Source organism: Xiphias gladius, chromosome 12 (genome assembly GCF_016859285.1).
Source record: "Xiphias gladius isolate SHS-SW01 ecotype Sanya breed wild chromosome 12, ASM1685928v1, whole genome shotgun sequence".
Lineage (NCBI taxonomy): Eukaryota > Metazoa > Chordata > Actinopteri > Istiophoriformes > Xiphiidae > Xiphias > Xiphias gladius.
In genome coordinates, this window is record NC_053411.1 from 3,794,493 (window position 1) to 3,810,183 (window position 15,691).

A 15,691-nucleotide genomic window follows, 5' to 3' on the forward strand; every position below is an offset into this window, starting at 1 on the left:
AGACGTGATGCTTTGTATTGGGCTGCTAGATATAGCTGCTTTCATTTTTAGATTTTGCATTACTTGGCGGCTCTGTTGCTAATATACATGGTGCTAAAATATCCAGCATGGGATTCTGGGTAGCCTGTGTTGGTGTGGATCACATGTGTTATTACCTACCAGGTGTCCTGCTGGGGTGGACAAAGTAAAGTGAAGCTGGAGGGATGGTTTTGGTTTGCTTTATTGACAACATTTTAATATAAAAAATACATAACACAGCACATAACAGACTCTGTCAGGAATAGAACAGTACTGCCCTGGACTTATATCTATTATTGCCTGGCTTTTAACTACTCCACTAACCTTTATGAAGACAGACAGGCACTCAGTGTCTGACTTTAACATACATTAGAACACAAGAACCACAAAAAAAGTTAAAGAAAATTAATCACATGAAATTACTACAGTTTTTTTTTTTTCCAGAAAGTAGACAAAGTTAAAGAATCATAAAATTCCAATAAAAATCAAATCATAAAAGACAACTTCTTACTTCTCTGCAGTTTGGGTGAGCTATTACATATCGCATGTGTAAGGTAGGCCATGTAATTGGTATGACTACATACTCCAGTAGACCAAAATGAAGTACTCTACTGACCCATGATCCATTTTCATTAAGTTATAAAAGAATACACAATTGAGCCGTTAAAAAGGGAGCCATGCTGCTTTATATATGCAGACAAATATTTTTAATGGGTGACCCTGTCTCAAGTGGAAGACCAAATATCAGGTGAGCTTAATGGCTATTTCAACCTTTGCCTTTCTCCACAGGGTTTCAGTATAATGTTGCCAGACCAGACAGACAGCTCGTTCTATAGCTTTATCTAATGATCATTTTCATTATCAATTAATCTGCTGATTATTTTATGAATTAATCGATTAATCATTTAATCTAAGCTTAAAAACTAGATATTCAGGTTACTGTCATATATAACAAACTAAAGTGTCAATACCTCACATTTTAAAAACTTAAATGAGCAATTGTTCTGTATTTTTGCTCAATAATGACTGAAAAAATTATATAAATTATCAAAAATGTCTATTGATCACTAATCAATTGAATGATTGGAATGGAACTGTATATAAATGTTTGAATAACAATAATTCCAATCTGGTCATCACCGATAATTTAAGTCCTCATAAGAAGCTCTTACTGATGCCAAAAAGTACATTGATGTTAATATAAAATTACTATTCATCACAGACAGATGTCAAGTAATAATATAGCAATTTTTCAAAAGCATTTCCTAGAACCCAGGTATTTTTTACCAACTTAGACTCAAACTTTACCTGCATTTTGACCCTAGTAGTCAGGGTCAAATATGAAAAATATAAAAAATAACTAACCACAGAGTTCTGCTGAACTTTCACTTAACAATATCTTCTTTGTAGCGTTGTACAAATTTAGTTCCTGGCCCACAAAAGGCTTTGGAGATGGATGAGTTTACTGCAGTGAGTTTCAGTGAATGGTCAAACACAAGCTCAAGATGAACAGACAGGTCTTCTGCTGTTGACAGGCTCCCTCGCTCCTTATGTCTTCTCTGCAACATCAGTTCAAATAACAGAGTCATGCTACAGAAAAACTACCAGAGAACACCACAGTGTCTCCGGATTCATTTTGGCTGGACTGCAGCATCCAGCATCCAGCATCCAGCATCCAGCCCTGTACTAGCTTTTGACCTAGTCTTGTATCTGTTGTTTGTCTGTTTGCCTAATCATCATGGTTGGTTTAAACACAGACAGGAATCTTCAAAAGGTACAGTTCCTTAGATCCTGGAACTCACTGTATGTGGTCAAAAAGGGGCTTCATGGTGGTTTATTTAATGGGCATGACTATATACTGTAGAATCCATGCAGTACATGTTCTTTTGTACCTTGTTGTGTTTGATCCATCATATTTATCACCTGAGAACATCAGCCCTGCCTACCAAGACTACCTTGACCTCACAGCATCTGGGGTCAACCTAGTAATGACCCCTGTCTGAGTTTCTAAGGAAATGGCACTAATGAAGGTTAATTTTCAACACATGAACACTGGAGGCTTGTTAATAAGTGACCGTTTTCAGGACCTCTCGGTCTTTTCCCTCGCACTGAATGCTTTGCACAGGGAATCATTTATAACCCCCCCCTGACAGCGTTAATGTGGGTGCCCAGAAACAGAATATTCCCCTGGGCATGTTGCATGTTGTCGCTCTGATGATGATGAGCTTTGTGCTTGTTTGCCAGAATGTGTTTGACAGAACAGATTGTCTTGGTCATATAGCCGATTTTCTGTTGTTGTAAATTGACTATCTTTCGGTTTTGTACTCTTGGGCCCAGGTTTTGGATTCACAAAACACCTCCTTGGGATCTGAATAGTTGTGAGAGATATTTTTTTACTATATTCTGACATTTTATAGACAAAAGAGTTTATCAATAACTTGAAAATAATCAACAGATGAATTTATAATGAAAATAATTGTGAAGGAAGTTTACAGTTTACTACAACTTGGGTCTTACCCTTGTAGTTTTGGCCTTCATTCCACTCAAGTAAAAGGAATAAAAGTAAGTGTACTCTTAAGTCAATTGCTAAGATCTCCACATGTGGCAACATTGCTGAGAAGAAGTTCGACAACGCAAAGAAACCCACAGTTGGAGAATCATAAGATTTGGGATCAAGCCCAACTCTTATGAGTTAAGATGAGGATGATCACCCAAACCTTCTGTTGTAAGTGTCCATCAAAGTTTACACACAATCTTCTTAGTTCAACTTCCACCTACCTTACTTGCTGTACTTCTGCGCACACACAGTTGTACATTACTTTGTTGAGTACAGTGTTGTCCAGGCTGTACTAAACCATAGTTTCCCCTTGAAGAAACAGCCGAACAGTTAAAGTGAGCATTGAGTGTCTTATGGTAAAGGAGCCATTTTAAGTGTTTCAACATCCCATGCAAAGTGATATAATAATTGTACAATTATAAAACAACCATTAGAGATTTCGGCACTGAGTTGTAGAGGGTGAATGTACTTCAACATGAATCACAACTTTATATTTACACGCCTCAAATGAGGAAGAAATGCCACCTCAGATTGGTTGCAGAATCTTCTATTCATAGTTGAGTCAGTCGTGCTCTGGTTTGTAAACTCGCTGACGTTACCTGATTCCTTAACTCAGTGAACAATATATTGCGTGCCCCTGGGATAAGACGAAACTCCAGCGGAGTAAGTGCTCGTTTCACCATGAGTTGACAACTTCTGTACTATGATTTTGCCCTATCACTCTCTCTCTCTCACTCTCTCACTCGCTAGCTGCCTGGTCAGAGGTTGCCAGACTGTCTGTCAGCCTATGGCCTCGTCCCTCAGGGGACAAAGCTCCCGTTCTTCCTGGGGAAAGCCCCCACCCTGCCGGAATTCTCCCCTCGCCTACGGGTGCAGGGCAGGGAGGGGGGATAGGGAGGAAGGTAGAGAGAGAATAGAGGAGGCTTAGGTTTAGCTGATGTGGGCATTTAAAAGCTAATACAGATATTTTTTTTGCCTCGGACCGATATTGGGCTCCTTTAAATTTGACCATTTCCATGGACAGAATTTGAACTTTTGGTACTATTTTATTTTGTTTTCTCCAAATTTTTTGGCTCTGTCTTATTTTCTGGATAGAAAAATTAGCCCAAGATATCAGATCAGGTCAATATCGACCTGATATACATTCAAAAGTATATATCAGTCAAACCCTACCAGAGACCCTGGGGAGAGGAATGATAGCGTGCGTAGAAAAATGCGGTGAGAGATGGAAATGTAGCTTTGATGTTGAATTATAGAGAAAACATAATTAGGTGAGGTGCAGAGTGAAAAGGGGGAGAGCGGCTCTGTGGAGTTGACTTTTGTTCCTGGCATGTTATCGTGACGGGGCGGGATGGTGAGAGAAAGGCTGCCCTGCGGCTGAAAGGTTACAGCCTCTATCACTGTATGTACTGTACACTCATTGCTAAGCACAGGCCCTTTCAAATGTCCTTGAGCAGGACGTTGAACCTTTACGAGCTTTTGCTCCTTGTGAATGTCAGACGCTGTAGATGTAAGTAACTGTTGCCTGTAAAGCTCTCTGTTCCTGCGCACCACACACAGTTGGCAATGATAACGGTGTCAGAGTTACCACTTGAAATTCTTATTAATTTTTCGAAGCAATGGATCCTTGATTTCAGACAGTTATAGACAGAAGCAAACTTCTCATTTCTAGCCAGTTACAGAGCATTTTTGCCAGCCGAAATGAAAACTGTTGCTGGCAGACTTTATCAGATGTAGCTGGTTGGCTAATTAAGCTAACGCTTTCTCCGTGAGCTGGTTGAAAATACTGTATCCAGCTGAGTTTTTAACACTTTCAGCTGATTGGCTTAAGAACAAGAATTTTTTTTAAAAGATTGAGGCTAGAGTTTACAGATCCAAGGCAAAAAGTCAACTTACTCACCAGCTCTAAAATAAAGAACCAGGACTGTTCTTCTATGGCAGTGTAGAGCTAGTTAGTCCAGGTATTATTAGTATTATGAGGAAAAATGTAATATCACCCTTTTATTTCGTTCTAACATAACCCTGCTTGGCTGCCAAGCTTTTATACTTGTTTTTTTTGTTTTTTTTTTATAATTTCGTAACAGCACGTACTCACTTTTCATTTTTACAAGAGAAGAGGCTTTCAGGATGAGGACTAACCAATAAGTTGGGCTCACGTAACGCTATCTTGATAACGCTGACTGGGATTGCCGGAGTGAAACTTCCCCAGGTCCAATAAAGAGCAGGACAGGGATGCTAACGTTAGCCTAAACTCTGACAGCATCCAGGAGTGGCTTCCACACAGTGGGGAACTTGTTTTGCTGATCTGATTTTGCAGATCAACGTCCTCTGGCAATTCTATCTTTTGTCTGCTATAACTCCCTTGAAACACAAGGTCACTACATTGGTCATGATGTCACAGCAAATCCCCTGAAACTATTTTACATTATTCTAATTATTTTTTTTCTTTTTCCAAGAAGTTGAACTGATTTGCACATTACGCTGCGTTTTACTAAGCTATAATGAAATCCAAATAGACCTAAGGCTCTTGTTTAATGACATGTGAAGAATGTGGGGAATGTAAATAGTCCGTATTTGGCCGGGTCGAACATGGTTATACTTTATCAGGCAGGTAAGCTTATGTTAAATCAGCCCCTGGATCACGCTGTGCAAAAATCCCTGACTCTGGGATCCTCGCTAAGGTAACGGTTACAGGGTTGAGTCAGCCCCCGCACCGAACTGATATGTAGGCTGCCGCTGCTAGAAGTGATGTTTGCTACTGACACACTCTTGTTTCTGAACAACAAACAATGACAAACAGAGTTCTGTTGCCACGGAGATTTGTCATGGTGTTTTCGTGGCGACATTGTTGGTTTCGTCTCTCTCTCAGGAAGACGATCTGTCTGGGCAAGACTGATCTCGTCATGATACTTGCCATTGTCCTTTGAAGGAGAGGTGGATTTTCCTGCTCCGTTTGCCATTTTTGATAACACACCTCCTCAAAATGCGATACCGGGTGGGAGATAACGGAGGATGTAGATACGGAAATTCTCATGTATTATTCATGTATAAGCTCAATACAGTTTACTAGGGCCAGACCTTAATCTTACATGTTTCGTTCACTCTCTAACTCCTCTGGTCCTACATACGCTGACCATGCTCAAGCTGTTTGTGTTTGTGCTGTTTCTGTAGCACTCTACACAGCATGGAGGCCCTTTAAGGGTATAAGGGTGTTTATTTTTATTTTTTTCTAATCTATGGTTCACCTCAGTGTTGTCCCGCCCAGACCTCAGCGCACTATTGAAAATGCCGAGACTTTTCAGCACAGTTTTGGAGATGTCAGCAGAAGCCTTAATGCTATGTGGGTCAGCGGCTGATTTGGACACAGTGTGTTGCCAAACGCCGTCCAGTAAGCAGCTGACTAACGCGGCAGTTGTCGTCACTGTAATGGTGGTGGTAAGAGGAGGAACAGGGTTGAACTGTGGATGCACTCTGTCTCAGCTCAGGAAGTAGAAGAAGAATGTGGCGCGTATGTTTGCTGAAACTGCTGAAATGCTTTTATTGCGTCTGTGGATGTTCATGTTTGTTTCGGTGCTCGGTTGTATGTGCATAGATAAGTGTTGTGTCAGGTAGGCTATATCTGTCCTAGTGCACAGACATTTATATGCACGAGTGTCTATATATTATGTATGTGTGTGTTATGAGGCTGTTAGAACCCTTTTATGTAAATGCCCCCTAGCGTTTACAAATAAATCTGTCCCTGGGAGTGCGAGCGGGGGTGCGTGGTACTGGTGTGGGGCCATGACTTGTGTTATTTTGCCCCTTTTTCCCAGCACGCCCCCCCGCTTAAACTCATGAACATCACAGGATGGATAGAATGCTTTCTGTCTCTGTCTGTCAATTTTTTTTTTGCCATAGCTGGTGTGCCTGTTGTTTGCAAAGAAAGAGTTACGTCATGCAACGACAAGTGGTCGGTGTTACATTTCCGTTTGAGTACAGTCAAAACAACGAGACACATGTTAATTAGTCAGCTTTAAAGGTAGGCGTAGGCTAGCTGTTTTCCTCTGTGTCCAGTTTTTATGCTAAGCTAGGCTAACCAAGTACTGAGCAAATATGATATAGATACTGATATTTTCTTCTCTTTCTCAGAAATAAAGCACATGAGCGTATTTCTCAGAATTCTCAAAAACCTATGACATGGATTAGGCCAGGTGCAAAATGAAATTGGGTGGATGCAGACTAACATTAACTAATGTCAATGTAATGTAAAGCAGCAAATAGCTATCAACCGTACACAGACAGTAGCATGTCAAAGGTCAAATTGTCTTTTAAATAGGACATTGCTTTTGTCAACGTTGAATTTACGCTGAACATGAGACAGCAGGTTTATCAATAATTCTCTTTGCATAAATGTTTGGGTCCAGGAATTACAGCCGTCACTTGGCTCCAGAAATCCAGTTCAAATGAATTCCACCACAACTCCCGTGGAGAACAGAAACCGTCTGGTTACTGATAGGGCAGCAGGACTTGCGGCGGGTCAAAACTGGAGCGTCCCCCGCTGGACCACGAGGCAAGGCCTTTTTTGCACTCATACTCTGTGGATTTCGAATTTGCACAAAACACGAGAGATTGGATAACTCATTTCGACCCATGTTTAAACAGTTGTTCGAAATTTTATCACAACATAAGAAAAACGAACGTTATGTCAAATGAACTGTGGCGTAGCTCACTTTTCCCCTTGATTTGATTTGGATAAATGAGCAGCTTGTCTTGTTATCACCAGTGCAAAATCAGTGACTATTTGAGAGGCACAAGCCCCGGTCTAAATATGCCTCTAGGTACAGGTACAAAATAATATACCACGATCGTGCAGACACAGTTTGAGCTCATTTCATAATCTCGTATCTAGTGTCAGGTGGCTGATGAGTGTTTTATAGCCCACCCATACACCCCTGGGATTTAGCCTACACCTCTGTTTGAGTGTGTGTGTGGAGTAGTTCAGTGGTCTTCATGTGGCATGTATTGATGCACACCTGACTGCTTCCCTGTGTGTGTCTGTGTTTGTGCAAAGATTTTTTTCCATACTTTGCTGCTTGTGTGCAGCTGAGTGTACACTGCTAAAAAGTGAGAATGTGAGTGCGTCCCTGTGTTAAGTGTCTGCGTGTGTATCTGTTCGCCCATGCAGAAGGAGTGCTTTGTGTGTGTGTGTGTGTGTGTGTGTGTGTGTGTGTGTGTGTGTGTGTGTGTGTGTGTGTGTGTGAGAGAGAGAGAGAGAGAGAGAACCATTATCTATAATTCTGCTTTCTATGCCCAGCCAGCAATTTTTCTCTGTCTCACCCAATCATATGATAACGATCGACATTCAGCCCCCCCCCAACCCCAGCCCCAGCCCCAACCCCCACCCTGCCACCTATGCTCATTCTACCACAGCACCTACACTCCCCTCCTGCCTGTCTCTGTCAGCGTAGGCCACGTGACCTCTCTTAACCACCGTTTCCTAAAATAGCGTTCATTGTGCACAATGAACGGTGAGCAGGAACAACAGAAGCGGCTCCAGTTTATTTATATTTATTTATTTATTATTATTTTTTTAAGGGAGGGTCCGCGACCGGCGGCTAATTGGCTGATACCAGCGTCACTTCCTGGACGTGGGGTCACGGTATAACAAGTGAGCGCCTGGGTGGAAATAGGGGTGACTGACCAGGGCTTGTTTTTACCAGTCTCTGACCGGCAGGCGGACAAAAGAGAAGTGGAGCAAGGGGATCAGGGCCTGTTGCAGTAAATACCGACTCCCCTCACCGCCCAACATCACCACCCCCCCACCCCCGAGGGCCTTTGGCATTGACAGAAACAATGACTCAGCTGTAGAATGGACCGAAATTGATTTTCTGCAGAAAGGTTAAATGAGCGGGCCCTTTTTTTTCTCACCAGAGCTTGTTTTTGTTTTGGCCATTGGCTACTTGTGCGACTTTATCGTTTTTGCCTTCTTCTTGAGGCAGAAGTCGATGTGAAAGTTTGTGGTGGACCTTAATGCAGTTTTCTCTCCATTTTCAAAGTTGTCTGGCTGTTAGATTAAAGAGAGTATTACAAATGTGAAGTAAAGGCCTCCATTAATTTTCTGTCTTTGCACATGTCATCTTTCAGACAGAATGGATAAAACACGTCTATATGTGTAGTAGGGCTGCACAATTTGGTGAAAAAGTCTTTGGGATTATCGTGATTCATATTGCAATTTGTGATTGTGATATACTGAACAAATGGTATCATGAGTCCTATTGCTTGGTGATCAAGGAAAATGCAAAGATTACTGATAATTTCGAAATGTGTATTTCTACACTCAATCATACAAACTTTACTGTCTCTTTACTAGTCAGGGCTTTCAATGTCATGCATTCATCATGCTGTGCCGGGGGATGTCGCGACATTCATTTTGCATGTTTTACACAGTACCTCTTTCTGCTCAGTATTGCTGAGCTTGAATCCTAAATATCGATATATAATGGAGGTCACTTTTTTTTTTTTCTTTTGCCGCCAGTTCAGTGTCAGCCTGCTTGTTGGCATCCATTTCCACCTGGTCTCTACACCGTATAGTCATTTGACCATACACTTTATTGCCTAAACAGAGACTGATTTATTACCGACATGGATAATGAGCAGGTAATCAAGTTCACACGCGTACATTTTTTAATATCCAATTAAATCACATCCTTTTGTGGTTGTATAATCACACAGGCTGACATCGCGATTGTGATTAGATTAATCGTGCAGCACTAATGTATAGTTTTACCAGGACGGGGTGCAGAAGTCGTTGTGCAAGTACATTATGAAAGAACCAAGTCTCCCACCCCACCAACGTGTACACACACACACACGCATGCATGCACGCATGCACAGAGCAGACAACACAACCTCTTGTGATGCATTCCTTTGTGACGTCAAACTTGCTGCCTCTGGGCTACGAGGCACAGCACAGGATGTCTGAGAGAGAGCGACATAGACAGAGACAACAAAGACAGAAAGAGAGAGGGCGATTCATATGTGTAGAAAAAGATAAAATTCACATTCGTGTAGTGAAAGGGAAGAGAGACTGGACAAAATAGATTTTTTTTTTCCAGTGAAAGACTCAGTCAAAAGAAAGAAAAAAAGGAAAAGCGCGGCGTGCCCAGAAAGTCGGAAAGTGACTGCAAATAGCAGGAGTCTTACTTCCCTATAATAAGTCGAATTCTTTGCTGCTTCTCCTCCCTTGCATTTGACGGCCAGCCTTGCCCTGAGAGGTGCCCAGCCTGCCAGCAAAGGGGAAGAAAGGCACGGCTGCCCTTCATACCGAGACATGTGATGCACAGTCACACCACAGCAACCGACATCCTCAGCATTATATTCTATTTTCATAGAAACTTGCCCAGCGAACCTTCCATCACTGTGTGGTCGCCCAACACCGGCTGGTTACCAAAATGTCTTTACTTATAGGCTATGGGATTTTTCAGCGTATACATTTCTCATTTTGGACTTCTCTGTTGACATCCATGTTTACAGACCTACTGTATGTCGACCAATACCTGGAAATGATCCATCCATATCTGATTGATCTGCTGTCAAGTAATTATCTGCCGTATATCCCCTTACTGATTCGACTTTTTACTGAATCCTGGTGTCGATCATCATCATCATATTGTCTGAGTAAAAAAAGAAGCCCAATTATCTTGAGAGCAAAAAACAGTGTTTTCAGTAGATTTAGGGTTTCATAAAGTCCCAGTGAGCATGGTTTTGGTGGATTGTAGATGTCAAAATGTGACTAGATAGAGGAATGAATGTTTTGGTTTTTCTTTTTCTTTTTTTAGAATGTAGGTCACATACACTAATGCCAGGGTAATCTGCTAAGAATTAGCAGAGCATAGCAGAGCATAATGACTCAGAGCAAGTTGTCATCACTCAACCTTACCAGAAGTGTATATCTGAAGAATTATCCTCCTGCGCATGCGCAAGACAGGCACAAAAGATAGGGACAACTGGCCCATAGGGCTACCAGTGTTCAGAAACCCCACCCAGTGCCTCTAAAACTGCTGTTGATCTTTCAGGTGGTCGGTCTTTTGATTTTATTGTAACAAACATTTTTCGACTCATACTAAAGTTTAAAAAAGCTACAACTTATAAAGCCTCGAGTTTCTCGGGGAAAATACTTAGTGCAAATCAGCTGATCCCTTCAGAACTTTGTCTGCAGAAACAGCAAAATTAACAGAGTGCTCACAATCACGAATCTTGAATGATCAACTCAGAGAAAACCCTTTTAGGTTTTGCTCTCCTGATGAGCGGAAATGGCTGCCTTTACTTCATTCTTCTTTTACTTCCAAGTGATTCAGAAGAACAGTGTATGCCTCTGACATAAACGGGATCTTTAAGTGGCCTAAACAGTTTTTTCATTCATTTAGATGGGTTGGTTTTGTTTGGTGCTCTCAGTTTTTTTTGTGTGACTGAGGGCATATTAGACTGCACAGTATATTTCTTTGTGGCAACTGTTTGAAAACCTGAATGGATAATAACTTCTCAGTACTTACTCTTTAGTCTTAGGTCAATGTGATAGCATCCTTATTTTTTTTTCACTGCAAAACAGACCGGAAACTCTAAAAATCAAGGTGTGAGTGCATAGATCACCACATTATCCCAACGTGGGCTGGTTTTCCAAATGACAGATAAAAGTTGCTGCTTACCTCCGTCATATGTTGGATGTTTGAGTTAACTCAAATAAGTTTCTAAGTATCTTGTCTGCAGGTCTTCATCTAATCAGCTCACTGCTCTTTCAGTTTTCTTTTATTATACTCTTTTAATTTAATGTAAAAAGGCCACACTTCCTGTATGGAACCCCAAAGTGTCCAATATAAAATTTTAAAAAAAGCTTGCTCTCATTTTAGTATGGCGTTTTTCCAGATTGCACTGCTCACTAGTGACTGTTGACTATACAACTGTCATGAAAAGTGACACTGAATAAAATGTGTTATTATGAAATAAACCTTGACAAAAATTATTAAATTAAAAGTGTATTGGCAACATCACATAAAACAGTCTTCAGAAAAAGAGCATTTTTAATTAAAATGTATTTAATGAAATTAAAATGACATCCAATAAAACTAAAATAAAATAAGAAATATTTTATTAAATTATTGGTTTATATATATGTGCAGTATACATTTGATAAATATGAAATGAATTAATATATTTATTTTATCATTGTGGGTTTGATTTTTTTTTTTTTTTTTTCTCCATATTCTTGGAGCTGCATCAGAATTAAAAGGCTCCTAGTGGTTCTACTGGTGGAAAGCTTTGACTGTGAAGCAGCAGCATTAAAAGTGAAAAAAGCGTTTGGTTTGCACATCGTGACACAGCAATTACAGCTCCAGAAGCAGCTATGGAAAGGAGAGGCTGCCTATAAAGTAATAAGTAATAAGAAATGAGTGGAGAAAAAAAACCCTAAATAAACCAGAGCTACAATGATACACTGGAGCTACTGAACTCTAATTTTAAAAATGCTGCTTTGTCTCTATTCGCCCATGTGAGCCAGTTTGCTGACGACACAGCTCAGTTGAGGGTGGATGCATCAGTTTGGCCCTGCTCCCAGTCATGCATATGATCACGGCTCAGCATGCCAGCTAAACCATGCTAACACCCAAGCCAGTCGAAATAAGACATTAGTTCTAGGCACCGCAGCCGATCCCCTGCCACTGATAATTTCACCCATTTTAGCGGGGTGGAGATTTTTGATAAATCTAATGCAAGAGAAGTGTGTCACAGGCTACGTGGAAATGTTTTTGTCACTGTCAGTTTGGATTGGATTGGCTTAAAAACAAGAGGAAGGGGAAGTGAGAAAGAAATGGAGAATTTGCGAATGCGTGTGTTGAAGAATAAGCTCAGTTTTGTACAACTTTTTTTCTCGGAAGCAAGAAAAGTGCAAAATTAGACCTCGCTCTGTTGCATTCCATTGAAATGTAATCACTCATATTTAACTTTTTAAAACCTTGCTAAGTCTTTCCCTCTCTTCCTACCCATGTGTCCTTCCTCCCTCCAGTCCTTCTGGCTCAACCCATAGAGAATGAATGTATGGAGGGTCTGACGTTGAAGATCACCGACTTTGGCCTGGCGAGAGAGTGGCACAAGACGACCAAGATGAGCACCGCCGGCACCTATGCCTGGATGGCCCCTGAGGTCATCAAGTCCTCCACCTTCTCCAAGGGCAGCGACGTCTGGAGGTGAGGGCTTGTTTTTTGTTTCGGTGCGTGCGTTGAAATTTCTAAAGCTCAGTGATATTTAGCTGCTGTGTAATTTACAATGGAATTCAGCTGAATCAAATCCGGGATTTTTATTATGTACGCAGGTGTGCTTGCAAGGTATTAAGGTTATCAAAAGCCTGTTGTGCACTTATTTCTAAGAAAAGGGGATATGGATTGTGTAATGGCATCTTACAGGAATATTTTGACATTTTGGGAAATACACTTATTCGCTTTCTTGCTGAAAATTAGATGAAAAGCTTGATACCACTCTTATATCTCTAAACAAAATATGAATCTGGGGCCTGCAGGCAATTAGTTTACCTTAGCATAAGGACTATCTGTGTGTGTGTGTGTGTGTGTGTGTGTGTGTGTGTGTGTGTGTGTGTGTGTGTGTGTGTGTGTATATATGTATATACGTGTGTGTGTGTGTATATATGTATATACGTGTGTGTGTGTGTGTGTGTGTGTGTGTATATATGTATGTGTGTGTGTGTGTGTGTGTGTATATATGTGTGTGTGTGTGTGTGTGTGTGTGTGTGTGTGTGTGTGTGTGTGTGTGTGTGTGTGTATATATATATATGTATATGTGTGTGTGTGTGTGTGTGTGTGTGTGTGTGTGTGTGTGTGTGTGTGTGTATATACATACATACAAATACACACACACACACACACACACACACACACACACACACACACACACAAAGTATATTTAACTATGAAGCAGTGTATAAAGTTCGAGAGAACTAATACTGTAATGTTAATTTGTTAACCAAAAGGTCACAGTTTGTCTCCATAACAGCCACCATTATTGTGTCGCCCAACCAGAATTTTGACTCCTGACATTTAAAAACTCATGCTTGATCATGCGCCTACACAAAAAGCACCGAGTCTGGCAGTCCCCCCTTTAATAGCACCAGTCTATGATAAACATTGCTAGATGCCAAATATTAGTGTTTTTATGGGGACAGAGACATCTCTGATTGAGAGGTATTTACAAAGCTTGAAGCTAGTGCAGGATTTCACAAGGAGGTTTGGCATAAAACACCTGGTAATGACGTTGAAATGACACTGAGCGGTGGGCTTTACTGACATACATATTTTGTATTTGTGCCAGAAACTGACCGCTAACAGCCAGTCCACCTTAAAAATATGTCATTTCACTGTCGGTGCTTCTTACTGTTCCAATCCTTGCGTTACACCAATATAGCCACTCTAGGACGGATTTGGAGTGTGGAGTTCGAAAGATGTGGGCATTCCCCTAATATTATGAAAGTCCAATAATCGGTCTTGGACTTTCAGAATTGTGCACTTATTATCTACAGTTCTTCAGCAGGACCGTGGACCTGCTGCAAAGGTTTGTGGACAGAACGCATGATAGAAATAGAGGGGAAAGGGTGAAAGTGCAGAGGGTGGGGGAGACAGTGATGAAGAGATGGAGGGACAGAGTGATGGATTGCTGCAAAGCCGCCACAGCCATGTGATGGTGTCTCTTCAAAGAGCTGCTCTGTGCTTTGTTGTGGGACATGTGTGCTGCACACTGTCCCATTGTCTCCAGTATAGACAGAGAAGGAGGCCACACACCAGACCTAAGCACAGCCTTTTATCTGGGAATAGTTCTGTGTGTGTGTGTGTGTGTGTGCGCACGCACGCACATATCTGTGTGCGTTTGGCCACATCTACACACAAAGAGAAGAGTCCCTTGATTATGGTTTGTGGTTTTATAATAATGACTTAAACAACTGTGTGATTTGTTGAGAGGGGATTCATGATGGCTTTTAAGAGCCGTATATGAATCTGCATTTGGAATGAAGCAAGCAGAGATGTCTTTACTCAGCAATAGGGAAATATATAAATAATTTATTAAAGCAATAACACAGTAACGGCTTTGCTGCATTGTGATTATAGCAGTTGCTCTCATATGCTATGGTTTAATTTTAATCCTGTGGATTTGGACCATTTCACCCATTCTTAACGGGTTCTTTGCGCACCCATACAGAGCCTATGTAAAACCAATTGAGCATACTGTTGCAGAGAACCTTTTTGAAAGCATCCTTGAGAACATCAAAAAGGATTCTGCCATGGTGCTGGCTACTTAAGGAATTTTCTGGTACTTTAAGGAACTGTAACAGTATATAGTTTTTTACTATTCTGAAGGGCTCAGTGCCATCTCACTCTCACACACATACATCCTCTCAGTTTCAATCTCCCCCGTCCATCGACAACAAACCCAGGCAACCTCATTTTCACAGCAATCACTGCACAATCTGGAAAACAGCAAAATGAGTGAGTAGCAGGCGGGCAGGCAGACAGCCCCGCTCCGAAAATGAAGGGTAATCTTTGTTCTACTATTCTTTCTCATTTGTCCACGGCCGCTCGGCTCCAAAGCTGCCACGCGGAGACGACGACCGCCTCGGGGCGAGCCGGCGAGCAGCGTTTCTGCACAGTCACACTGTGTGGAAGTTGTAATTAAAGAACTATATAAAAAAAGGCTGCGGCCTGCGCTCTCCACTTAGCAAGCCTCCACAGTGCCTTCAGTCAGGTCTGGGCTAGGGCTAATTGACAGTGTGAGAGATCCAAGTCCTGCACCATGCTTCATCTTCTTAGGACACAGGGCTGCTCCCATTGTGTGGGCTCAGAAGTCCTGTTTGTGTCTGTGTGTGTCTGTGTGTGTTTGTGTTTGTACACGTTCTGCATGCATGAGTTCACACTGCTTTGCAAGCATGCGTTTCATCAAGGAAAAATATTCCACTGCACAAATGCGTCTTGGTTCTGTACTGTCAATGCTATGATAATGAACGGGTAAGGCATAATGTGTTGTGTAAAGCAAGAAGTCAGAATAAAAGTTACTCTTAGATGAAATCCATCATGAAATATCTAA

The 15,691-nt window shown here is 41.4% G+C and overlaps 1 protein-coding gene across 1 annotated transcript in view; it reads left to right on the forward strand.

Annotated features, from left to right (window-relative positions):
- The window catches only part of LOC120797473 (mitogen-activated protein kinase kinase kinase 11), a 43,645-nt gene that overhangs the window by 10,743 nt on the left and 17,211 nt on the right, over positions 1–15,691 (forward strand). Inside the window, exon 2 of the mRNA XM_040141161.1 lies at positions 12,612–12,792. Coding sequence (XP_039997095.1) covers positions 12,612–12,792 — 181 coding nt within the window. The remainder of the gene's footprint in view (positions 1–12,611; positions 12,793–15,691) is intronic.